Source organism: Ctenocephalides felis, unplaced genomic scaffold (assembly GCF_003426905.1).
Source record: "Ctenocephalides felis isolate EL2017-DRISC unplaced genomic scaffold, ASM342690v1 CF-g0.4_SCAFFOLD_00845, whole genome shotgun sequence".
Classification (NCBI taxonomy): Eukaryota; Metazoa; Arthropoda; class Insecta; order Siphonaptera; family Pulicidae; genus Ctenocephalides; species Ctenocephalides felis.
The window spans coordinates 27519850-27545222 of record NW_020536999.1 but is presented as its reverse complement, the minus strand read 5'-3'; the positions used below and the strand labels follow the sequence as shown (position 1 = coordinate 27545222).

Sequence of the window (25373 nt, the reverse complement as noted above, 5' to 3'; positions counted from 1 at the left end):
ACATTGAAATATCTGTATTATTTTCCACATTGTGTGTCACAATTTTATTCCAAAACTATTCTTCTTGTTCAAGCGCTAGCTTTCCTGATATAATTTCACTTAACTCTCTTGTAATAGTAGCTTGTCTTGTTCTGAAATAATATAATGTCACTGTTAATGAGAATCGATTCCATTATTACTATCTCAATTGTTTTGTATGTTCTAATACCTGTTATATAGAAGTTTTAGTTTTGAGATTGCGTCCGCTGCGCTTTTTGATGAACCATCCATTGCCATCATTCGAGAACATTGAACTGAGGTATAATTCTCAATAAGTACACCATACAATTGCATGGCGAGCAAGAATTCCGAAAAACATCTCAACTCTTCATCTGAAATATCTTGATATATATTACGCATGGCACTTGCCTAAAAAGTAATATGCAATCATAACACTGATAATAGAGAAGATAGTCAAAATATACGAACAATAAGTTAAAGATTAAACTTAGGAAATTATTTCACCTTTAATACTTCGAAATTGGCAATGGGAATAGATGAAGGTCTTATTTGCATTTTAGCAATATATTTGTTAAAACCAATTCTTCCAGTTTCATAATTGTAGTCGCTTCTTATGAGTTGATCCACAACCTTGGCCGCGTCCTGGAAAATAGGCTGCGTTGTTCCAGCCTGAAAAACAGATAATGTATATATGTTACAAAAGTAACTAATATTAAGGGACGACAAATTGTATCCAAACAAACATAAATAAATCCATTTTTTCTAAAGATTTTATTTTTGATTTTTTTGCGATTGCTATAGGTAAGTCGATTATTTACACATATCGGGAAGTTCATATAACTTGCAGCAAGGCAAAATGCCAATATCAACTGCCCGCATCTTTGGAACGGCTAAACCTGCCTTTGCCAAAAACTAATCAGCACGTCTCTTTATCAATACGGATCTAATGTTTTTTGAATTATTCAAATCGGTTGATCCGTGTTCCCGAAATCATGGACGAAAACACACACGCACACACATACATCCTTTTTTTCTAAGGTATATACCAAAATGTTCAAAAATCTTTGAAACATAAAGTTATATAAAAATTTTCATTTTCGTTTTTTTGCGATTACTATAACTTGCCCTACGGGAAGTTAATAAGGTTATTACATTACTATTGCAATAAAAATCTGGTCAAACTCTATTGTTAAGTTAAATTTAGTCATAATATATAAATAGGTATATTACCTCTGTAGCAACAAATAAATAATGATCGCTGAACAGCATGCTCATCAAGTTTCTTCCCTTTACTCCATAACAAACAATTTTATAACTGGTTTTGGTTACTTTCAATTCATCCCGTAATTTACGGAATAAGCCAGAATGGGCGGGCCCACATAAGCCTGGTTTAGAAACATGGAAATGGAATATATAAATAAATGTTCACAAAGTAGAATTTTCATTTGAATGCTTACTAACACATAATAAGTGTATAGTACCAAAAGTTTATCAGTAATCAAGTAAAGTTTTACAGTAACAAAAGCAATATTATTCATAATGAAATACCTCGATCACTTGTAATGTATATGATAAGTTGATTTGGAAGATTTGTATCCAATTTGATTTTAGTTTTATCAAAAAAAAATCTTGACGCATCCATTAAACCTTTCATTTTCTGAAAAACAACTTCTGCTCGAGCAAATCTACATTGAAATTTTAAATGTTAATGAAAATATTTCAATAGCTTTTAACAGACAATGGTTTCAAACGTAATGTAGATTGTGAAATCCAAAAATACATATAAGAGTTAAAACAAAATAGTGTTACATATTTATTATTACATATACTCACATATTAATTTCAAAATTTGATACCAAAAAAGCAATATTTCGGTAAAATCAAACTGAACATGAGATCATTTTCATGTAATAGACTCGAAATTTAAAATCACAAAATCTTACTTTGATGCAGCTACCATTTTCATGGATTGAGTGATTTTTCTTGTACTCTCCAAGGACTTGACTCTCAAATGTATAGTTTTCATTGTTGCCGCATATCTAACTTGGGGTATAAAATTGGGAACATAGGATAATTTTCGGACGAGAACAGGATTCTGCAGGAAAAGGAAAATCCAAATATTAGTTACTCTAATACCATTTTTAATGTTATTTTTACACTGAGTTTATTTTATCAAGTTGATTTCATATAATCCACAATTTCAAAATATACAAATAATAAGAAATTTTTGTAAAATAATATTTTGTTTATTTTTATATTGGTACAAGAATCAAAATAAAAATAAACAAAGTATTAAAGATATTGTAATAAATTGAGCTACTTAGATGAAGCCACATATTAAAATATTTGTATGAAATTTAATCCAAAGCAGCAGCTCCAGAAATAATTTCAATAAGTTCTCTGGTGATGACAGCCTGTCTAGTTCTGTTGAATGTTAATGTCAATTTGTCAATCATTTCTCCTGCATTCTTGCTAGCATTGTCCATAGCAGTCATACGGGATGACTGCTCCGAGCAAGCTCCTTCCTTCATTGTGTAGAATAATAATGAAGCCATTGAAAATTCCAAGTAGCTTTGGATGACATCAGCATCTAAGGAATCGTATACACCCAATTTTGGGGCAGACTAAAATGAAAAATATTGCTTAAAGAATGATATTGAATAAAATTAAACTCATTTTTAAATCCATTGCATACATACAGTGAACCCATTCTCATTCATGCACCATAATTTCAACCTTGATCAAAGCCAAACAACATAAGCCAACAAAGGCAAACAAAATTTTAAATTTTGTTTGATTACATTAATTAGAAATATGAATAGAAACAATAACATCTAATATATCATATAAAAAATATATAATACACGCAGCTTTTTAATATAAACTATTTTTTATAAAAAGAAAGAGTATATTACATAAAGATTAATAAGATGACAAATGTTTGAATTATGGTAATTAATCTTCTAAATAAATTGGATAATTAAAAACTTTATATAAATTTCTAATTAATTAAAGCAATCAAAGCACTAACCTCAACAGCTCCCAGGCTAAACAATGGTAATTCAGCAGAACTGTAGGAGACAACAGATTTAAATTTATTGTAAATTATTTTTCCGGATGCGAAATCATAACCTGAATTCAATACAGCATTTGTTAATTTAGCTGCATCTTGGAAAGTTGGTGGTTTACGTCCAACCTGAATAAAAAAATCCCATTATATGAAAACTTAATAGATATATATTAAATACTCTGAGTTCCAAAAATCATGAGAAAATTGATTTATAAAATTATTATTTTATATTTGAATGATTTTCAATTATCTTACCTCATTGGCTACCATAAGAATATTTTTGGAGTACAATCTTTGTAAAATGGCTCTAGATTTGTCACCAACACAAACTACTTTAATGTTATCTTTAGTGGCAGCAAGTTCATTCCTGATCACACGAGCAACACCAGTATGTACAGCACCACAGAGACCTTCAAATTTAATGACAAATGAGCATTTATTTTTTTATGCAGTGAGTTTCAACTTTACCTCTATCACTGGTAATAGCAACATATAATTTGTCTGGCTTGTCTTCAGCTCCTGTTACTTCAGCTTTTTCATAGAATTGGGAAGCTCCTATACCAATTGGACGAGCTTGCTGTAATTCACGTTCAGCTCGAGAATATCTAATTTAAAATAAATATAATCAACAAACCACAATACTAATAGCAATAATATATAGTTTAGGTAACATACTTAGCAGCAGACACCATCTTCATGGATTGTGTAATTTTTTGGATATTCTTAACAGATTTCAATCGCATGGAAATAGTTTTCAGAGTTGCCATGCCCCTGTTTTGCTGGGTTGAAGGAACAGCGACGATTTGACTGCATATTGGGCTAAATGATCCATTCACACGTGACAACATCCTTAATTCCTATCTGCAATTGGAAAACTTTATCAGTAAGTGAATTCCGAGTGTAAAGTAAATAGCAAAATTCGGTATGCAATCTACTATAAAACTACACAAATAGGTTAGAATTTTTGAATGGATTTAAATTTAATAGTTATAAAAGAAACTCTCACTGCAACACTAATTAAGACATTTGTTTAATTACATATTTAAAGCTGCACTCAATATTTATATGAAAGTTACGTTGACTCTACTTATGAGCTCTTACATAATTCACACTTTTATATCAAAAACCGATAACTTGATTTTTGGTAAAAAAACAAAAACTAATTTATTCACATGAGTTCAGATTAATATATATGCAAAAAGTACAAACCTTATTCCTTCTAACAAGCTCGAAATATCAAATACGTCAAAAATGAGCCCTACCAGTAAATGATATTTTATTCCTTCATAGAACTAGTGTTGCCATGTGTACAGTTTTAGCTGTCGATCTACACATAGATAAATAAACATTGTAGATCTACAATTTTTTGAAAATGATCTCAGCATAGATAAATAAGTTCAGATCACAGATAAATAAGCTCAGTTTTGCAGTTTAGGGCTCTAAAACTACAGTTTTTTTTGTTGAAGATGCTAGCGCCGTTTAATTTTTATTTATTTGCGCAAGTATATCAAAAATGTCAGCTAAGGAACGTAAAAATATATAATTTTATTAATTTATATATTTACAGCATCGGAAGAGAATTCAAAGAGTTCAGAGGGCTAATTTAAATAGTTTCAAAAGTTAATAACTTCATAAATTTGAATTACGTATTCGATACAAAGTAAAACAAAAACGGGACATGTGCTGCCACACGCGGCTAACGAATGAACATGCCTGGATGAATGATTGCGCAATTAAAATAATCGTAAAGTGCTTATGTCTACTCGCTTGCACCAGGCCACCAGTCTGTCAAGTTACGCAAAAAACATCCCACAGACGCTACAGAATACATGTGCAAGTCACAGGTTGCGCAATTATGCAGTATCTTCTGGGGCGGGTTTTTTTTTCGTTTAATACTTGAAATATATAATATATTGTGTACGCCGATATATATATATATATATATATATATATATATATATACACAATATATTGTGTAATATACTTGTTTATCTATATTGTGTATTATTATATCGTCTAGGGTGTACGCTACGGTGGAAAAACCTATATTCAGGAATAATTGCTTTAGGTTACCATGTTTGGGATGAATATAACAAAACCATTAGAGATCACAATTGCTTTCATTCTGTATAATTTTTTTTTTCAAAAACACCATTGATGTTATATTTTTTAGCTGCTATAAATACTCTATTATAACTGTTTAATATTATCATCATTTAATGATGAAGCTGTAGATTTATAGTTTTTTACTTTGATATCTACAGTTTTTTTCTGGCTTATATCCTATGGTGGACTGAAAAATGGGAAGAAAACATTGCATCTTCAAAGTCCAATGTCTTTACAAATATCTCCCCCACGAAACATCTGATTTCATCAATTTTAATTTTAATTCTTATGGCCTTATTTAAAAGATATATTCAAACATACTATTCCAATCTGTAATGTGAATGTGTAAATAAAAAGTATTTAATATGAGAATATGTAGTTATAAAAATATAATTTAGATAAAAAACGAATTTATACAGGTTAAAAAAATGCTAGCAATTGACAAAAACAAAATATTAAAATTTATAGATCTCACTCATAAGATGCTGAATATAATTTTATATATAAATAATTTCTACCATACATTAACACAAATAGTCATTACTATGCAATGGTATCACAAATTTAGATCCAAAAGGGCTTTTGTACTTGATACCTATTTTGGTGAAAACCAATTCAGGTAATCCTAGATTGCAAAGATATAATTTTCCATTGCTGGCTGTATATGATAGTGGCAAAACTGATAATATAGAATATTTTGAATCGAATCCTTCATAGCCATTTATTGGTGGATCAATTGCTAAAACAGGGACTCTAATGTCATTGATCCAAGTTTTGATTGACATATTACTGCTTAAAGACATTGCACCTGGCGAAAAACCTACTAATATTAAATCAGGCCGGGGAAGGTCTAAAAAATAATTGTATTTTAAGTAGAAATAAATATTTTTTCCGCAAATAATCTAAATTCATTTATATTACCACTAGTTCTAGTTACTGTTTTATGACCAGTAAGTCTATATAGTGAGTGCTCTAGTTCCATTGCAGTATCTAAACTACTGCAGATTTTCATCACAACTGTCTTTACTCCATGAGTAGCTAATTGTCTGGCTGCATTCATGGTGTAGCTGCCTGATCTAACAAAGTTGTAAATTTCTTAACTAAGAAATATTGAAGTATAACTTAATAAAACAAAGCAACACTCAGAGATTGGACAATACATACCTGCCATTACCACAAATTGCTACAATAACAGGTGCTTGGTGTGAATTTGAAGGGTTCAATCTCCTTCCACCACCTAGTAACTGTAAAGAAATTTCAGTAGCAGCACGGCCCATTAATTCTGAATTACGTTCATGTGTTAATCCAACATTATTAGCTACACGAAATATTATATCTCGTGTATCGGTTGATATACTAGGGATAATTAATCCATCATCAGTGACATATTCTTTTGCTGGCTGATTATCCTAAAAATATATATTCAATATTATTTTATATACATATTGCATTTCAAATCTATTTTGATATCTATATGTATTGCTCACTATTTGTTGTTCTGGAAGCACAGAAATAGGTCGATATGACACAGGTACTGTAGCAATAACATTTTCATCATGCCTATATTTTTTTTCATTTGATTTATACATATTATCCCCTGCCTGTCGTAACTGCCATTGAAAAATATATAATTGTGCAATTTATATTGAAAAAAAATTGTTATGATAAACTTATATATTAACTTATATACCAAATCAGGCTTTGAGGCATTTATTTTATCCCAAATAGCTTGCTTATCAAAAAGTGCTAAGTTTTTTTCAAAGTCAAAATCTTCTTCAATATTCCTGTCTTCTAATCCTCCAAAGCATTCATCATTTTTTTCTTTTGTTTTTTTCTTGTCCCACTTCATACTTGAACTGTTATTGTTTTTAGTAGTAAGTATTTTTGCACTTTTACCTCCATTACTCACATCTACTATAAGTGAATTAATAACTACTCCTATAATAATAACAATAATAATAATATACATAATAATAATAAATATAATATAATAAAAATATATTAATAATAATAATAATGATAATATAACTTTTACAATGACTAAATAGTAAAAAAATCAATGTTTCAAATTCTTTGTTTGAATGTAAGTTTATTATTAGCTGGTTCTGCTTACCTTTAACCTTAGGTTGTTCTTTATTATTTTCATGTTCTGTGTGACTCGAAGTAAGTGCATCTGAAACTGACATCAAATTTTTTTTTGTTGATTTTACAGATGGTACTGTGTTACTATTGAAGTTTTGCCTATTATCTACTTGTTCGTCAATAATTGACAGCTTGATAATATCACTAGCACTAAAAACAAAATAATTATTTTATTTATTTATATATACCATCCATTTATGAAACTTAAACATGTTTTTTATAAATATCAATTTACAATACTTGATGTGAGCACAAACTATGATCTTAAGAACTTACTCTTTCTATTTTTGGTAATGATTACAATACACGGAACAATAATGAGTTGTTTTAATTTTTGCTTTATGTACTACTAGGAACAATTTCACACATTAATTTCCTAGTGCAGATATTGAAAATGTCATCTCGAGGACTGTTCCTTTAAAGTCTATAAATACATATTTATCTATATATACCATAAAGTGACTTCTTGTTGAGGATAAGGCATTCCATTCCGAAATGGTTTTATTAGTGTAATCTGATTCGCACTGGCATTGCTTATTTTTCCTTGATAGCACCCCAATGTCTGCCCGCAATTTACTGATACCAAACATCCAATCCATGATGCCATTTTTTAAATTGTTGATATAATTGTATCTTGTCTATATAGATGTACAAAATAATTATATATATATATATATATATATATATATATATGCACAATGTATATAAATATACAATTATGCAGCAAATTACCTTCAAGCTTCAATAATTTTGCATATAAAAATAGATATATACCTAAAACATGTTCATTATGAAAAGATGTTTTGCAATATTTTCACCATATTGTCATTTTTCATTTTGACGAACGTCAAACAGCGAGCGCCATCCATTAGCATTGAATGAAGTTTATGTAACTGTAGGCGCCAAATTCAAAATAATTTAAGATTAACAATTAAAGATAGTTTGCTCTGTTACTGAATTTATTTTCAGTGAGCTATGAAATAAATTATATATTTTTTTAAGAAAACATTATCAGTCACAATTATCTTCTATTTATAATCTAACTTTCGCGAATTAATTTTTTATAATAAATTTATTTCTAATTTCTGAAAATTTATTATTATATATCATCATGGCATTTGATTAGAATTCAAATATTTTGAATAAAACAAAAGTTATTTTAACATGTTCATTATTAAAATATTTACAGAGTTTCATAACTAAATGCAACAGATTCATTTGATTATCATACAAGTAAATGTATATATACAACAAATGCATGTATACTTTTTACATCAATTTATCATTCACGCTCTATACATTATTTTTTATTTACACACATTATATATATATATATATATATATATACGAAATATATTTCCTGTTCGGAACAAAACACAAGTTAATAACAAATCCAAGACTCATTTACATATATAATAAATTTAAATAATTTAAAATTTAATGATGTTGGTAATGTCACCTTTTTACATAATATTAGACTAATTTTTCTTTATGGCATTAACACAAAAATATTTTAATTTTAAACAGTCTTATTTTCTTATCAATTATCAAAAAGTTATCGATTAGCACTGATATTTACAAATGAAATACTATATTTACATTTTTCGTTTCATTATCACAAGCACCTTCAATGGGTGTTACTAAAATACCAGAAACATAAAATTTGAATTACCATTGTTTAATTCGAGTATTATCATCAGGTATAACAGTCTAGTAGATAAATAACACTAATTTATGTTAACCGAGAGATATACATTTCATATCCTCAATTCGGTGTCTAATACTGGTTTTCTCGGAACTTGTCTAGGTATTGACATTCCACGGTGTGACGGCGGTAACCTGGGAGCCACCAATGGAGATATTGAAGGCGACCTGGTGCCCGCCAATGGTGACAACGAGGGCGAGAAACTAGGCGACATTGCGGCCGACGAACAAAAACCATTTGTACTCACATCATGAGAAATCGGTGACCGAGGTGTATGGTATTGCGATAAATTTTTATTGTTTGTTAACATAGTTACTGGTACACTTCTAGGAGCTATTGCTGTTAGTAAAGGAGGAGGCACACTTTTTAAAGACTGCGTTTTACTTTTCATGGAACTGCTACCGCTATGAACAGATGCGGTATCATCTTTCAACCTTGCTATTTCCGAGAAAACATGCGCCAAAGGTTGATATTGTGGTCCCCAATCTAATAAATAGTCCCAATTGTAACTGCCAGTCAACTCCTCTTCACTATGAACGATAGAACTTAATGAACCGTTCATAGACGGCCCTTGTTCACGCATAGATCTCGGTTTTCCATGCTCGCCATATCCATCTTCAGAACCTGTTGCAACCTCGTTCAGTTTTGCATAGATCAAATTAGCTATATCCGGTTCTACGGTATTTGGGCCTTCATCGTACAACCGCAATGCAGACTCTTTGCTAACGGATGATGTAGAACCAGGTCCAGATGCAGCATTTTCAACGATTCCTAGCCTAGCTAAATATTCTTGTGTGTTATGCACAGATGCATCAGATATAGCATCAGCATCTTGGGATCCTTCATTTATCATGCGAATTTCTTCGTCTTCTCCTTCTTCTTCAGCTGAACCACGGCCGCTTGAGCCAGATTGGTCCGATCCTGATAGCACAGATGATACTGCTACACCAGCTTCATCAGTCGCAATAGCGTATGGTGGAATTTCATCATATTTTGGAGGAGCAAATTGGCCTGAAGCAGCCGGAACCGAACTCGTTACGTTGCGCATTGTATCAAAAGTGACAGGATCTGCATAATCATCTCCTGGATCAAGACCAGGTTTCATGCCTAGACCGACATGTTTCGAGCGTTTACCTCTTACATGCAAAAATAATACAACAGCACCAAGTGCAAATCCCAGTGTGACTAAAGCTATCAGTAGAGCCACCGCCCATCCCGCCAAGCCGCCCTCGCTTCCACGGCTAGCTAAATTTGTGCCGGATGCTGCAGCATCTAATGAAATTTCGACAAGCGCAGTATCAGTTAAGGAACCGGCCTTGCCAGAACTGGCAGTGACCACGAGCCTCACATCATCATGTAAAGTGATATCGTGCAGTTTTCGTTTCACTATCAATTCTCCAGTAGTGCGATTGATTTTGAAACATGCGTGCTGACTTGCAAGTTGGTACACGACACGCCCGTCTACGCCCTTATCTCTGTCTGTAGCCGTAACTCTACCGACAACGTCTGCCACATCGATGCGAGCATCAGACAAGCTAAATCGGTAGTTGCGTTGGGTGAATTGAGGAGGAAATTCATCTCGACTTTCGACGAGAACTCGTACTCTGACATTGGAATAAAGGCCGCCAGCATCCGTTGCGCGCAAGGAAAAAGTGTAGCTATGACTCAATTCATAATCCAAGATGCCCGCTGTTGTGACACGCCCACTACGCGAATCAACTCTGAATAGTGAACGCAGCTCTTCGGTATCGGAAGCTGGAGACATGCTATATTCTATCTCACCAAAACGACCCTAGAATTAAAATAAATCATATTGTCTATAAATGTTATGCTAAATAATATGATTATTATATGTATATATATATATATATATATATATATATATATATATATATCCGTGTAAATAAAAAAGGTACCTTATCGGCATCATTTGCTCTGGCAGTGAATATAAAAGTGTTGCTAGGCTCGTTTTCCGCTACAAATTCTATGTATTCGGCTACCGGAAATTTTGGAGAATTATCGTTTTCATCTTTCAAACCGACATTTAGTGAAGTAATAGAACATAAATAAGTTGGTTCACCGCTATCACATGCTCGAATAATTAGATTATAAAATGCGACAATTTTATTTCCTTTTGTATTAATATCATAATCAAGAGTGTTTTGAATATATACGGCTCCTGTAGTCGAGTTAATACGAAATAGATTTAAATCATTCCCTGATAATATATCATAAGTAACATCAGAATTTTTTCCAATCGCATCTTTATCCTTAGCAGACATTGTAATGATAGACGTGCCAATTGCTTCACTTTCAGAAACCACAACTTCATATTCGTCGCGTTCAAACTCTGGTGGATTGTCATTTAAGTCAGCTACTTCCACATGTAAAACGACTGGATTATTTTCATTGCCTGATGATGTCAGTTCTATATCATAAACAGCCTGCGTTTCGCGGTCGAGATAGCCTATTACAACTAATTTATCATCGCATAAAGCAAAGACTTCGCTAATGTCGTTCATTGTGTATCGATTATTATTTGATAAAGATACTTGGTACCCTATAGGCGAATTTTCAGGTACAGTTATCTTGAGTTCATGCGATACTATTACGCGCCCAGCAGGTATTTGGATCAAGACAGCAGTGACGCTCGATAATCGAGGTACTCCGTTATCCTGTGCGACGACCGCCAATGATATAGAGCGATCAGAATGGTAAGTTGTTATGGTACTAATATTAGAAAAAATTGAACCAGAATCGGCATCTATGCGAAAGCCGTCGACTTGATGAAGCATGGAATAATGAATTTTACCATTACTGTCAATATCAGCATCGGTAGCATTTATAGTGAATAATTCTATTTCTTGAGCATTTGAAAAACCTGTGTAAAAAACAATAAATATATTATCAGATATTTTTTTAAATATTGCAAATTTTAAAACAAAGAATATATGTTTTCTGAGCTCACCTTCATTGTCCGCTATATCTCGTCTTATTAATGTTGTTCTGTATGCCGGTCTCTGGAACACAGGTTCGTTATCATTAGCATCCGTCACTTTAACCGTTAGTTTTGCAACCGCTTCGTGGGCTGCGTCGCTTACGCGAACTGCCAACTCATAATGCGATCTGACCTCACGGTCTAACGGTCGCAAAAGCGTTACAGCGCCGTTGAAGCGATCTACCCCAAAAACTGGATCGCTGCTATCAGCATGTGAACAAACTTGTGGACGAATTCCTGATGCAGTTGTCGATGTCAGAGCTGGCAACGACTCGCTCACACACAACAGATGGTAGGTCAGCACTGGATTTGTGTCAACATCATTTGCTGTTAAAGTTGTAACTACCGAACCGATTTCGAGATCTTTAAAGGTATAAAAATTATTAAAATCTTCAACTATAATAATGTCGTTATTTATTAAATGCTTTAGCTCACCTTCTGATACTTCAACGGCGTTTTGTGGTGGAAAGGTCGGCTGATTGTCATTCACATCTACAATGCCAATTTTTACGGTAGCCGTTCCGGTCAGCTGCGGAGATCCTCCGTCTACAGCAATAACGGTCAATATATAAGAATCTCGAATTTCTCTGTCGAGTACTATATTTGTTTTAAGAAGACCACTGAATGGCGGCTCAATCGCGAATGCGTCATCGTGATTGCCATCGACTATGTGATATGTTAGCCTAGAATTGGTTCCCTCATCCGAATCATAAGCCGAAAGCTGAGTAACAAACGTACCCTTATTGTTTCCTTCCCAGACATATGAGGTATATTTTCGTTGAGTAAATCTGGGTGTATTATCATTCTTGTCTGATAATGTAACTTTCAGAATACTGTAACCATAAAGACCTGAAGATCCTTCAGTTTGGGCTACTAAATTTACTAGCAGTTCTTTCTTTAGTTCATAATCCAAAGCCGCGCTGTTTTTTACCGTTATTAATCCAGTGCTAGAATTGATGGCAAAAACTTCATCTTCATTTCCTGTACCAAAACTATAAATAATTTTTTGTCTACGACCATCACTACGAACTGCGGTTACCCGTGCTATTTCTGTACCACTGAGTGCATTTTCTGTCAGTGAGGCAATGTAAGTTGAGTTCAAGAAACTTAATCGAGATGCTCCAGGTTGTTCCTCTCCTATTTGTAATTCTATTAAGCCACTTACTGAGAGTGGAGGATTGCCTTTATCTGCAGCTATTATTTTCAAATGTAGCATTCGCCCGGAATCGCCAGTCAAACTTTGTGATGAAGTCAAAGCACCTGTGTTGGGATCTAGACGAAACTTAGAAGGAGTCCTTTCATCCAGAGTGTAAACAATATCAGAATTCGTGCCGATGTCATCGTCAATTGCAGTAAGTCTCATTAGTGTTTGTCCGGGAGGTGTTAATGGGTTGACCTGAGCGTGAAAAGGAAATGATGTAAATTTTGGTCTATTATCATTGACATCTTCCACGATTATAGTAATAGGAACACGCGTGGATCTAGTGTCATAACGGCCACCATCGGTTGCAACTACTAGGAACGTATATTCGTTTTTGATTTCACGATCAAATGTCCTACAATGAAATAACTTTATTAGATACATACATATCAATAACCTTTACATATATATATATATATATATATATATATATATATATGTATATATATATGTATGTGTTTATGTATTTGCGTTATGTAAACATATAAACACTTACCCAGTGGTAGTTATGACTCCCGTTTTTTCGTCCACATCAAATAACCACTGGCTCTCGTTAGCTAATGAATATACTACTTTAGCATTTACACCAGCATCTGCGTCAGTTGCTTTGACTGTTAACACCGTAGTTCCAGCAACAGCGTCCTCTCGAATTCGGGCAATGTATCTTGGCCTTTCGAAAATCGGATCGCTGTCATTCTGATCTCGCACAGTTACTGTAAGATTGCATGAACCACGCAAAGACACTGGGCTTCCACGATCCTGACCTGATATAAGAAGCTGATAAACTGACTGTGATTCGCGGTCTAACGGCCGAGCACTTAGAACACCGCTGTGAGGGTCGATGCTGAATTTATTCCCGGAGTTACCAGCTAAGAAATAATATAGTTAGATATAACTTACAACATAGAATTGTTTCATTGATATTAAGTAACCATTTAATAAAGAATACCTGTAATGCTGTACGTGATCTGAGCATTTAGACCTTCGTCTTCATCGATAGCGACCATCGTTCTGATAGGAGCTAAATCACTATTTTCTGGAACGGCTAAGAGCCTGCACGCAGCTTGTGTAAATCTCGGAGCATGATCATTAATATCCGTTACAGTTAATAATAAAGTGGTAATGTCGAACACTGCTCCACCAATTCCACTATCAAGTGCATAAATAGGAATGACATGGAGAGAGCGTGTTTCGCGATCCAAAGGACCCACAGTTGATACCGTTCCCTTTTGAGAATCCACAGTAAACAGGCTGTTTGCTGAACCCGATGGTATTGAATAGAATACTGTTTGATTTAAGTTTGATGCGCCTGAAATAGTAAATAGTAAATTTATTTAGGATGATTTAACACAATAATATATATGAACAAAACTATTAAAAGGTAACTACTTTTTGCTGTGACTCGTGCAACAAAACTTCCACTACGTGCGTCTTCTGGTAAGCTGGCCCTATAAACTGCTTCTGTAAATTTAGGTGGGCCTCCTGCACTTGTTATAATAGTTTCATCATCCGCGACAAATCTCAAAGTCAAAACAAACTCATCACTGAGCCTTTTCGGAACACCGTTGTCGCTTGCGACTAATATTATTCTAACTTGAGCAGGCAATGGAGCTGAATTGGCGCGTTTAACAACTCCAGTTACAGAATCTATGGTAAATAGTTCAGGCATATCTCCCCCATTTATGGCATACGTTATCCTTCCATTTTCTTTCGAATCCTTATCCTGCGCTTTGACTCTGAATAATTCGCTTCCGGCAGTACCAATATCGCGTACTGTGATCAAAGAAGTATCCGGCCACACAAAATAAGGTGAATTATCATTTACATCTTTTATGGAAACTTTTGTTGTGACGGAAGTTTTCAGTCTTTCAGAAATATTACTTGATTGATCTATAGCTTCTACAACTAAAATATATTCTTTAATCGCTTCATAATCCAAAGACTGTGTTAACGTCAAAGCGCCAGTGAGAGAGTCTAATGCAAATACATCAATTGGATATTGCTTTTTGAGATTATATTTCAGGGCACCGTTTCTCCCTACATCCGCATCGCTTGCCGTGTAATTGAAAATATTGGAACCCAACTTGGCATCTTCTGATATCGATATTTTGAGAAGGTCAGAACTCCATTTTGGAGCATTGTCATTGATATCCAGTAATTCGACTAACACGGATACTAAAATACTATTTCTTCCACCGTCGGCCACAGCTCTAACTTCAAATCGATGTTCAATATTTATTTCCCGATCTAGCGGGCGAGCAACAATTATAGAGCCGCTAAGGCGATCGATATCGAATGGCACATTATTAGAAGATGGTGTCATGGTGTAGATAATTCGACTACCATCAGTGATTGAGTTCTCAAAATCTTCATTGTAGGAAAACATTGATGAACCAGCAATTCCCACAGACCCTATTACATAACCGATAGCGGTATCTTCACGAACCTAAAAATAAAGGAAAATGAGTTTGTCTACTATTAAGAAGAAAGTCATTTGTATTTATGTATTGAATGCATTAGTTTTTTCAAAATCCATAAAAACGTACTCACCTTGAAAACAAGGCTGGAACTTGAAAATGTCGGTCTATCATCATTCATTTCCAAGACCTCAACATTAATCAAGCGCACAGTTCGCCGCGGCGGTCTACCTCGGTCGGCGGCCGCAATTGCAAGACGGTACATGGCGCGAACTTCTCGAACCAAAACAGTTTTTGTACGCAAAACTCCCGACAAAGCATCCAATGCAAAAGCTGAAGCACCTAATAAATAAATTTTATTAATATTAAATTGTAAAAAATATATAAAACACTATTGTTAAAATCTACTCGTAAAAAAGAAGAGATAAAATAATACATATTTTGGTACACTTACATTCAAATAAATTACAATCTTCTTATTGCATTGATCTTACCTTCGCCATCTTCAAGAATATAAACAATAGTAGCATTCTCTCCATTGTCTCGATCGACCGCTCTCAATCGCGCGACTACCGCTCCGGGTTGTCCGCCTTCCCTGACGGCAATAGAATCACCGGGCGGGTCGACGATTTCTGGCGCGTTATCGTTTGTGTCAGTCACAAGGACACGCAGTGAAACGCGGGCAAGCCGCGCGGGAATACCGCCGTCGCGGGCTTCGACGTGCAGTTCATGTGTTGAACAACGTTCGCGATCCAGAGGTTCCCGGGTGCTTATCTCACCTATGAATGGACACAAATATTTAAATAACGTTAATTACATTAAGACAGCGGTTTCCAACCTTTCCTTCCTTGCGCCCCCCTTTCGAATGATAAAAATATTGCGTCCCTGTCCCATTCTTATTTTTCTAACAATTTAATTTAAATATACTTAACATAACTGAAATTATGCCAAATAATACACAGTATTATGAAAAATATACATACAAATATAACTGAATAAGAATTTTCTGTTTCACATAAGTAAGATCTCACAAATGGTAATAAAATTTCTAAAGCATTATTTGCCAAAGTAGGAAAATCGTCCTTTACTGGTAACCAAAACTTAACAATATATTTTCGTCCTGAAACATCTGCGTCAATATGCTATCATTAGATAAATCAATTATCATTTTCTGCTCTGCTATTGAATTACCAAAATCATCATGTTTCTCAATGACAAATGGATTTCTAATCCATTCGTATTTGGACGTAATTAGATAAAGTAATGCGAAAATTAGTTTCGTACACTAGTCATATGACTGATATAATAATAAGATCTTTACTTACTTCTATTTCATCAGTAACACAAGTAATTTTAAAAGTGTAAAACATGTTAAAGTTATAAAGCTATTTGATACTAGCTATACACAGTTCAAATTTTTTCATAAGCCGTTATCTTGTCTTTATGAACAAAAGCACGAATTTGAGATCCTTGCATTGATTTAATTAAATTGCTAAGTCTTTGAAAAATATCAACTAAATACGCAAATTTTGCGAGAAACTTTGTGTCCTAAAACAAGATTGCTCCGTCTCTTTTGTTATCAGCAAGAAATATAGCAATTTCTTTTTTGAGTTCAAACACTATTAGAAGTACTTTAAGTATTTTGCTGATTTGTTTTTGACACATACTCAGCATTTAAAAATAATATTTTTGAAACAGCTTCGCGTCCCCTCTGGGACGGTATGGCGCCACCCCAGGGGGGCGCGCCCCACAGGTTGGAAATCACTGCATTAAGAGCTAAATAAGAATTTAAAATATTTAATTATTATATTTATCAATTATAGATCAGGAATACACTTAGAAGGAAACTAAAGGATTTTGTTTGTAATATGTGTGTGTGTAACACAATTGTCAATGCACAGGTTCCCTTAGTTATTAAACGTTTTCTAGTTATGTCTTCATCCATGGGAAGTCGCAAAAATTAATGTAATCCTTAGCCATGCGTTATGTAGAAACTAAGAACTAATGACGTTTTCTTTTATTCGATCCGTAAATATTCGACGCGATTGTCAAACGACTCTTTCGCGAATGACAACATAATGAAATTCTGATTTGTCATGGTTATATAAAAGGAGTATTATTCCAGACGATACGATATGAGGGTACCTCATTTTGCGTAATATGTTTTTGACAAGCGTGCTTCCTTCATTGTTGTTTTTCCTCTCTGGGTACGTAATATGCAAGAAGTCTTCTAAAAACCGTTGAGATCCTTGCATTCGACAGTTTGCTGATAGTTCAATCTAAACTGATTTGAACGTTGTCAAAGACATATGAGTTACTGTCTATTGTCAGTTTGCTGAAGACGATGTAAATTAATTATTTAATTTTCACATGACGTGCAAAAACGTGATTCAGACATGTGAGTAAAAATAATAATTTGATAAATGCGACTTTTAAATGATCGACATTATCTACTCTTTTGCTATCACATTAATTTTGCGATCTCATACTAATTTTTCTGAAAACTTCTCAATTACATTATTTCACATAACAATAACTTTAATAATATATAATCAAAGCAACAATAACAATTCAAATTAGCTGTAAGTGGAATTCTGTCTTGAGGCAATTATGGCATCGTGCCTTAAGGCAAATTGCTGGAACTTCCGTACCGTAACAAAATGTTCGAGGAATACTGAATGTTTTTAAATAGATTATTATAAATATTGTAACATTGTCTAATATTTATAAGAATTATATAAACTGAATTGCAAAATTGAAATTATTTGTAAAGTATATTAGAACTATAGTCAGAATCAAAAATAAAATCTGAATTTTTTTCGATATACAAAAAATTAAAAAAAAAAAAGTTGGAACAAAAATTTTTTTTCCAAAATTAATTATTTTGTTAAGATAAGCAGAAAGTTCTTTAAATCATCTAAATCGGACGCTTAGTTCTCTCAAAAACTGCCATTTTTTACATATTTAGCTCCGTATTTTCGAAATGGCTAGGACTGCTTTTGCCAAAAACTAATAAACACTTTTCCCAATCATTACTAATTGAATGTTTTTTAGATCATTCAAATCGGATACTCCGTTCTCTCAAAAAGTCGATTTCTATTTTCTGCACTCTTTGCTTCGTATCTCCGAAACGGCTGGACCTGCCTTTGCCAAAAACTAATCAGCTCTTTTCCCTATCAATAGAAATCGAATATTTTTTGAACCATTCAAATCGGTTGATCCGTGGGCCCGAAAACGTGACTGGAAATTTGTATCCATACATACATACACACACACACACATCCATTTTTTCTGAGGTATGCCAAAATGTTCAGAAACCTTCAAAACGTCGAGAAATGTAAAAATTTTCAATTCCGATTTTCGGCCCATTACAATAACTTACCCTACGGGAAGTTAAATATTCATGTGATCTGTACAGTTTTGTGAAGATGTTCATTAAGAACGATTACAATATATATATATAATAATCTTACCTGTAGTAGGATGAATTTGGAAGCTAGTATTCGTTGGTATTAAGCTATAACTTATAGCAGCATTTGAATCTATATCAGCATCTACAGCATGCACAACACCAACGATAGTACCACGCCGTTGATTTTCTTCAATCGCGAATTCATATGAATCCCAAGAGAATCTAGGAAAAAGAATTAACTCTAGTATATGAACAAAATAAAAATTCATATGAATAAAACTTACAGCAAACCTTAATATTTTCTAGAAATTTTTTATGATTATACTAAGCTGATGGTTTCTTCTAGAAAAAAATTTAAATCATTAAATTCCATCTAATAATGACCCTACAAGCGCGAATTAACTCGTGACCATTCAACAAAGTGAATATTCAAAAAATCATTTATTTCTAATGAGTACTTTCTATTTATATAAATTCAAATAAATTATTTTATACTTTATATTACCTCGGATCATTATCGTTGATGTCCGTCACTATAACAACTATCTTCGTGGTGGCCGTGAGGGCCATGCCCGCGACCCCTGCGTCCGTAGCGGCTACGATAAGCTCGTAGCGGTCCTTCGATTCGCGGTCCAAGCTTCCTCGTACGTACAACCATCCGTCCTGACCCCCCACGTCGAAGGGGCACATTTGGCCACCCGATAGATGATCGTTGATCGCCACACCGCCTACGCCCGACAGCCGATAGGAAAGACGAGCATTGTTTCCGCTATCCAGGTCGACGGCAGTCACTTGTAATAACTAAAACAATGTTAAAATGCAATAATGTTCTAATGGACATAAATATATAAATAGTTAAATTTTGACTCCTAACATATAACTCTCATGACGCGGGTTAAGCCCGAAATAATATCTATTATTATTGATTACGGCTTGCTTATGAATAAATAAATAAATAAATAAGTTCTCGGTTTATAAGCCATGCAGCTAATTTATTTTACTCCTTTACAATGTATTTTAGGAATCAAAATCTCATGAATGCACTTGAGGTGCTGATTCCTATGAATTGTATATATTCTGCCGCCAAAACTGCGCTCGTCAAGAATATAAGAAATTCGAAAAGAGCAAATCCATAGTCGGTGTAGACATGAACTGAACATACGTTTTGGATCGAAGACGTGTCTCACACACACGACATGTTGTAAGTCCCAGATGACATAACAAATGTCATTTCAAATTTAACTATTTTTCCTAAACATAATACAAGGATAACTGGGTCCATAACCATGTTTTTATTATTCCTGTCCCTAAACATTTATGGTATCTGAAATATTATTATATTCTTCCTATATAACATATCTATGGTGATGATCTGTATACCCACCTGCGTTAATCTAAATAATTAAACAAGATTTTTTTTCATTTTATTAATCAGAATTTAGGAGTCCTGTAAGCTGTTATAATGATACTTCATAATTACGTAGAATCATTAAGTAAAACTTATTTAGGCGCGACTAATGTGTAAATCCGTACAAATGCAACGGAAGTGCGTTACGGCCGAGTCGAGTGCCAATGCAAAGTTTCGTCATTTGCTCTCGATTATATCATTTCAATATGCGTCGATTATGATTAGTCGTTGTGTATGTGAATAGAGATCTGTCGTTATATGCGTTCCGGCATCAACGTTGTATGCGTACCGATATCAACAATAAAGTTTAACCCTTTCTACTCGGACGTACGATTTTTCGTCGGTGCGTTGCGCTCGGAATATTATATAATAGTTATATACACATATGTCAACTCATATCTTTTGTATCGTTTTTTTTTTTAAAAATGCGCTAATATTGCTTTTAAATATAGTTACTGTAATAACAAAAAAGCAAATTTAACAAATAAAAAAAATATTACGTTATAAAAATTATGCCATAGTGATTCATTATTGTTAAATAATGTATGCTTCATTATTACTACATAATAAGCATTAATTTTAAGTTATGAGTAATTTTTCCCAATTATTTACATTTTTTTCCAGAATTCATACATATATAATTCAGATTAGATTTTCGAAAAATTCTATATTATTCGGATAAGAAGGCGATAAGAAAATATACCGTTATAATTAGCCATATCGTTAATTTCGTATAGTATCTGAAGAATTTTATAAAAAATAAATTTTCACATAATATTGTATATCTATTTACAGTATATAGTGTAGGGACGCATTTCTATACTCATGCGGTATGAAAATGGTATCACACATTCGGTGAAATTTTTAGATAAACACGTCTCCGTTCATTGTAAGTCATTGAAAAAAAGCATAGATATACTTATTTACCTACTACACAAATACACAATGAGCTTTGAATATACCTATTATGTACTCAGCTAAGAGAGCACTCTTGGGTCTAATTACATTTCAATTTCAATAATGTGATTTTCAACAGACTATTAATCACAAGTCGCGCAGACAAGTTCACAAGCCGATAGCTGGGTAAATGTAATCACCGCGTTTATAGACAATAATATTTTTCACTGCCAATAATTGTGTTACGAAGAAACATGCCTTAAAATTTCTCCGGACGTAAGATCTTAAAATAATTTCATTTATAAAACTAAAATTAGTGCACAATTAGAATAATATAGGTATAGCCGTAACATTTTTATTGAAAATATGTAGTATGAAAAATTTATCATATCCATTACACAAACCTTTGTGTCAACTGCTGCAGATTCTTCAATTCTCACTATATATTCCGGTCTCTCAAAAATCGGAGCATTGTCATTAACATCCTGCACTTCTATAAAAATTGTCAGATTTCCAGTCAATTTTTTCTCTCTACCCGTATCCTCCTCTGCAGCATTTACTACCACGACGTAACGCTGTGTCGATTCGTAGTCCAATGGTTGTGTTAAAGTCAAGTAACCACGAACTGGATCTACACGAAATGGTCCGGCCATAGCAGATGACAGTTTATACCTCGAAGAGCATTGTCGATCAAGGGTAATGGCATGTGCTACGTAGAAAGGGACTGCTGGAGATACGACTGCGTTCTCGGGGACAGATATGCGCACGGACGCATGCTGGAACCGGGGCACACACTTGTGTACAGGATCAACCTTAATAATAATCTGAAAAAAAATCAAGGCTCATAAATATATTGTAAATATAAGAAACGAAATCACTTTTGATATAATTCTAAATTACCTGAGCGTATGCTGTATTGGGAGTCCCTTCTGTTTGCACTGTCAATATTATCAAATCTTTTGTTTTTCCATCTAAAACTTGCCTCTTTGTTATAGCTCCGGATTTAGGGTCAATTGTAAACCAGCCTTGATTTTCATCGACAACGAGTGAATATCGAACTGATGGTGCACCTATTAAATAAAAAATATACATTATTTAGCAGATGTTCTTATAAAATATTGTAGATGGATGATTAATTTAACAAATTAAAAATTATTAAAAACGACGACGAATTTGGGTTTATTACGTTTTCCAGTAAGAACAAACACAGCTTTTGTAAAACTTAGACTTCAGGAATGACCAAAATATTTTAAATTAACCAAAACCTTCAAACTTCAAAATCTGCATTTTTATCATCGTATAGTGTTATTAATGACATTTGGTGACTTTGCTAACAATTGACCTGTTAGAGTACGCAAGAGCTAAATTATTAAATTTGCTCTACTCTTTCAACAGCAAATAAAAAATAGTAACTAAAACAAATACATTAGAATCTCACCAATCCGGCACTATTAAAAACGAGAGGGTGCTGAAATATTGAGATGTTTGGATTACTGGATTATAGTAAAAAAATATTAGTGGGTATTGGAAATAACGGAAAACTTTCCAGCTGATTTCCATAAAATTGTCCAGAGTTTCAGTCGCAGAGGATCTCGGATTATTACAGGTGCCATTTTTTTTTTTTTAACTTCCCGAAGGAGAAGTTTATGTTTTCATCAAAAAACCCGATTCGCTAATTTTATGTTTTCTCGACGTTTCAAGCCATTCTGAATCGAATGAGACCAAATTTGGAAAAAGTATGTGTGTGTGTGTGTGTGTGTGTGTGTGTGTGTATGTGAACAGATTTTTTGCCGTAAATCGACGTTTTCTCGAAAACGGCTGGGTCGATTTCAAAAATTTAAAAGCCATTTGATGTATCTCGACGAGGACTATTGTTTGTCAGTTTTGTGCGACGATCGGCCAAGCCGTTTCTCCATAAATGGCAGAAAAGTGAAAAATTTTTCGTCTACGTTTTAGCCCGCAATTCTGAATCGATTTTGAAAATTCAAAAACCGTTCGAAAGATATTGGTTGGGAATCGTGCTGATTAGTTTTTGGTAGAGATCGGCCGGGCCGTTTTCTTGTAATAAAGTTTTAAAAAAAAAAATTTCGACGATTTTTATGATTATTTTTTTGACGATAGATACCATAGTCTTCTAGATCATACTAAAATATTACGGCCCTACGACAACTGGTTCAGCTTTAAAAATTCGTCGAAGTTTGCAAAAATCAGTATGGTCTTTTTGGCATTTGTCAAAATTAGACTTTTGATCGACGTTTTCTCAAAAACGCCTGAACCGATTTTAGAAATTTAAAAGCCATTTGATGTATTTCGGTGAGGACTATCGTTTGTCAGTTTTGTGCAACGATCTGCCAAGCCGTTTCTTTGTAATTTGAAAAAAACTTTTCGTCCACATTTAAGCTCATCCTACCGAACGATTTAAAAAAATCAAAAACTGTTCGAAAGATATTAGTTGGGAATGATACTGATTAATTTTAGGTGAAAATCTACCGAGCCGTTTTCTTGTAATTAACTGTTGAAAAAAAGTGTTAAATTTTCGTCGACATTTAAGCTCATCCTACCGAACCGATTTTAAAAAATTAAAAACTGTTCGAAAGATATTAGTTGGGAATGATACTGATTAATTTTAGGTGAAAATCTACCGAGCCGTTTTCTTGTAATTAACTGTTGAAAAAAAGTGTTAAATTTTCGTCGACATTTAAGCTCATCCTACCGAACCGATTTTAAAAAAACAAAAACTGTTCGAAAGATATTAGTTGGGAATGATACTGATTAATTTTAGGTGAAAATCTACCGAGCCGTTTTCTTGTAATTAACTGTTGAAAAAAAGTGTTAAATTTTCGTCGACATTTAAGCTCATCCTACCGAACCGATTTTAAAAAATCAAAAACTGTTCGAAAGATATTAGTTGGGAATGATACTGATTAATTTTAGGTGAAAATCTACCGAGCCGTTTTCTTGTAATTAACTGTTGAAAAAAGTGTTAAATTTTCGTCGACATTTAAGCTCATCCTACCGAACCGATTTTAAAATATCGAAAACTGTTCGAAAGATATTAGTTGGGAATGATACTGATTAATTTTAGGTGAAAATCTACCGAGCCGTTTTCTTGTAATTAACTGTTGAAAAAAATATTTAAGCCGATTTTCATGAAATTTTTTTTGGCGATATACATCATGGTCTTATAGAACTTACTGTAATATTACGGCCTAACGACAAGTAGTTTAATTTTAAAAATTCGTCAAAGTTTGCTAAAATTATTATCGTTTTTTTTAAAAGTAGGATTATTGAAGTATATTATTTACACATTTTTTTTTTGATTAAGTCGATTATTTACACATTTCGGGAAGTTCATGTAACTTGCCTCAAGGCTAAATACCAAACCAACTAGTTTTATTAACTCTTTTATTTACAACTGTCCAGTAAAGGACATTTAGTAAATTTAATGAATTTACAATAGTCCGTCGAGAAGGGACATTGTATACTACATTGTCATGGTTGGAAAAAACAACTCAGTAGTTGTTTTTACCTTTCTATATAAAATTCACAATATTTTATTATTGAATAATTACTTATAAATAATGATTAAGTTATTTCAATTTTTTTCTCAGGAGAGTTGATGGCTTAGATCCAATGGTGCTTTTCTTTTCAATCTTCTTCGATAGTTCTCTGTTATCAATGAGTTTGCTAATGTATTTGGGTGATTGATTAGCTTGTTTCTACACTTCTGTGCTGTTTTTGTTATTACTTCATTTATGGTAGGTGTATTCGTGTCGGTATGAATCAACCAGTTGGGAATATATTTTGGAGCTCCTAAGGCAATTTTCAAAAATTTATTTTGAAATTTCTGTATAATTTCTATATTAGTCTTATGAGCACTGCCCCACAATTGTATACCATAACACCAAATTGGTTTGATTAAAGTTTTATATAAAAGTAGCTTATTGTATGAGCTTAGTTTAGATTTAGTTCCTAGTAAACAGTAAAGCTTTTTGGTTTTTATCTCTCTGTTGACTC

General features: G+C 33.3%; 4 protein-coding genes across 8 annotated transcripts in view; all 4 read right to left on the bottom strand.

The window, feature by feature from the left end:
• Positions 1-55: 55 nt before the first annotated feature.
• LOC113381304 (ATP synthase subunit gamma, mitochondrial-like) lies at positions 56-2026 on the bottom strand. The gene is made up of 6 exons (XM_026620259.1): positions 1944-2026; positions 1549-1685; positions 1231-1385; positions 505-669; positions 209-408; positions 56-131 (listed from the first exon to the last, which is right to left on the bottom strand). The coding sequence occupies exons 1-6, from the start codon at positions 2024-2026 to the stop codon at positions 56-58; spliced, it is 816 nt and encodes a 271-aa protein (XP_026476044.1).
• A 237-nt stretch (positions 2027-2263) lies between these two features.
• On the bottom strand, positions 2264-4372 carry LOC113372983 (ATP synthase subunit gamma, mitochondrial-like). The gene is made up of 6 exons (XM_026613324.1): positions 4280-4372; positions 3746-3931; positions 3539-3675; positions 3326-3480; positions 3032-3196; positions 2264-2624 (listed from the first exon to the last, which is right to left on the bottom strand). Exons 2-6 carry the CDS (start codon positions 3916-3918, stop codon positions 2358-2360), a joined length of 897 nt encoding a protein of 298 aa, XP_026469109.1. The 5' UTR covers positions 3919-3931; positions 4280-4372; the 3' UTR covers positions 2264-2357.
• A 1267-nt stretch (positions 4373-5639) lies between these two features.
• On the bottom strand, positions 5640-8146 carry LOC113377066 (enhancer of mRNA-decapping protein 3). Of its 5 annotated transcripts, none has more exons than XM_026617256.1 (8): positions 8051-8146; positions 7771-7933; positions 7290-7468; positions 6867-7114; positions 6667-6786; positions 6341-6585; positions 6098-6252; positions 5640-6026 (listed from the first exon to the last, which is right to left on the bottom strand). In XM_026617256.1, exons 2-8 carry the CDS (start codon positions 7923-7925, stop codon positions 5701-5703), a joined length of 1428 nt encoding a protein of 475 aa, XP_026473041.1. In that variant the 5' UTR covers positions 7926-7933; positions 8051-8146; the 3' UTR covers positions 5640-5700. The 5 variants fall into 5 exon arrangements, with proteins under 5 accessions (XP_026473041.1, XP_026473050.1, XP_026473059.1 ...); XM_026617265.1 differs by having other exon boundaries at positions 5641-6026; positions 6664-6786; positions 6867-7090; XM_026617274.1 differs by having other exon boundaries at positions 5641-6026; positions 6664-6786; positions 6867-7087.
• A 929-nt stretch (positions 8147-9075) lies between these two features.
• The window catches only part of LOC113381294 (protein dachsous), a 24890-nt gene continuing 8592 nt past the window's right edge, over positions 9076-25373 (bottom strand). The window contains exons 9-21 of the mRNA XM_026620250.1: positions 22257-22426; positions 21761-22180; positions 19557-19852; positions 19113-19273; positions 16134-16418; positions 15773-15981; positions 14612-15668; positions 14172-14531; positions 13719-14091; positions 12457-13577; positions 11992-12384; positions 10940-11904; positions 9076-10815 (exon numbers count right to left, since the gene is read on the bottom strand). Coding sequence (XP_026476035.1) covers positions 9076-10815; positions 10940-11904; positions 11992-12384; positions 12457-13577; positions 13719-14091; positions 14172-14531; positions 14612-15668; positions 15773-15981; positions 16134-16418; positions 19113-19273; positions 19557-19852; positions 21761-22180; positions 22257-22426 — 7550 coding nt within the window. The remainder of the gene's footprint in view (positions 10816-10939; positions 11905-11991; positions 12385-12456; positions 13578-13718; positions 14092-14171; positions 14532-14611; positions 15669-15772; positions 15982-16133; positions 16419-19112; positions 19274-19556; positions 19853-21760; positions 22181-22256; positions 22427-25373) is intronic.

Bases quoted from the DNA above. Each gene is read 5' to 3' on its own strand.
- LOC113381304 (XM_026620259.1), bottom strand. From the start codon at position 2,026: ATGAAAACTATACATTTGAGAGTCAAGTCCTTGGAGAGTACAAGAAAA. The intron at 1,386-1,548 runs GTATTTCATTAT...TTTCTAAACCAG, and splicing joins ATACATTACAAGTGATCGAG to GCTTATGTGGGCCCGCCCAT. The intron at 670-1,230 runs GTAATATACCTA...TCTGTTTTTCAG, and splicing joins ATTTATTTGTTGCTACAGAG to GCTGGAACAACGCAGCCTAT.
- LOC113372983 (XM_026613324.1), bottom strand. From the start codon at position 3,918: ATGTTGTCACGTGTGAATGGATCATTTAGCCCAATATGCAGTCAAATC. The intron at 3,676-3,745 runs GTATGTTACCTA...ATTTTAAATTAG, and splicing joins AAGATGGTGTCTGCTGCTAA to ATATTCTCGAGCTGAACGTG. The intron at 2,625-3,031 runs GTTAGTGCTTTG...TTTTCATTTTAG, and splicing joins TTAGCCTGGGAGCTGTTGAG to TCTGCCCCAAAATTGGGTGT.
- LOC113377066 (XM_026617248.1), bottom strand. From the start codon at position 7,925: ATGGCATCATGGATTGGATGTTTGGTATCAGTAAATTGCGGGCAGACA. The intron at 6,253-6,340 runs GTATGTATTGTC...CAACTTTGTTAG, and splicing joins GCAATTTGTGGTAATGGCAG to ATCAGGCAGCTACACCATGA. The intron at 6,027-6,097 runs GTAATATAAATG...ATTATTTTTTAG, and splicing joins AACAGTAACTAGAACTAGTG to ACCTTCCCCGGCCTGATTTA.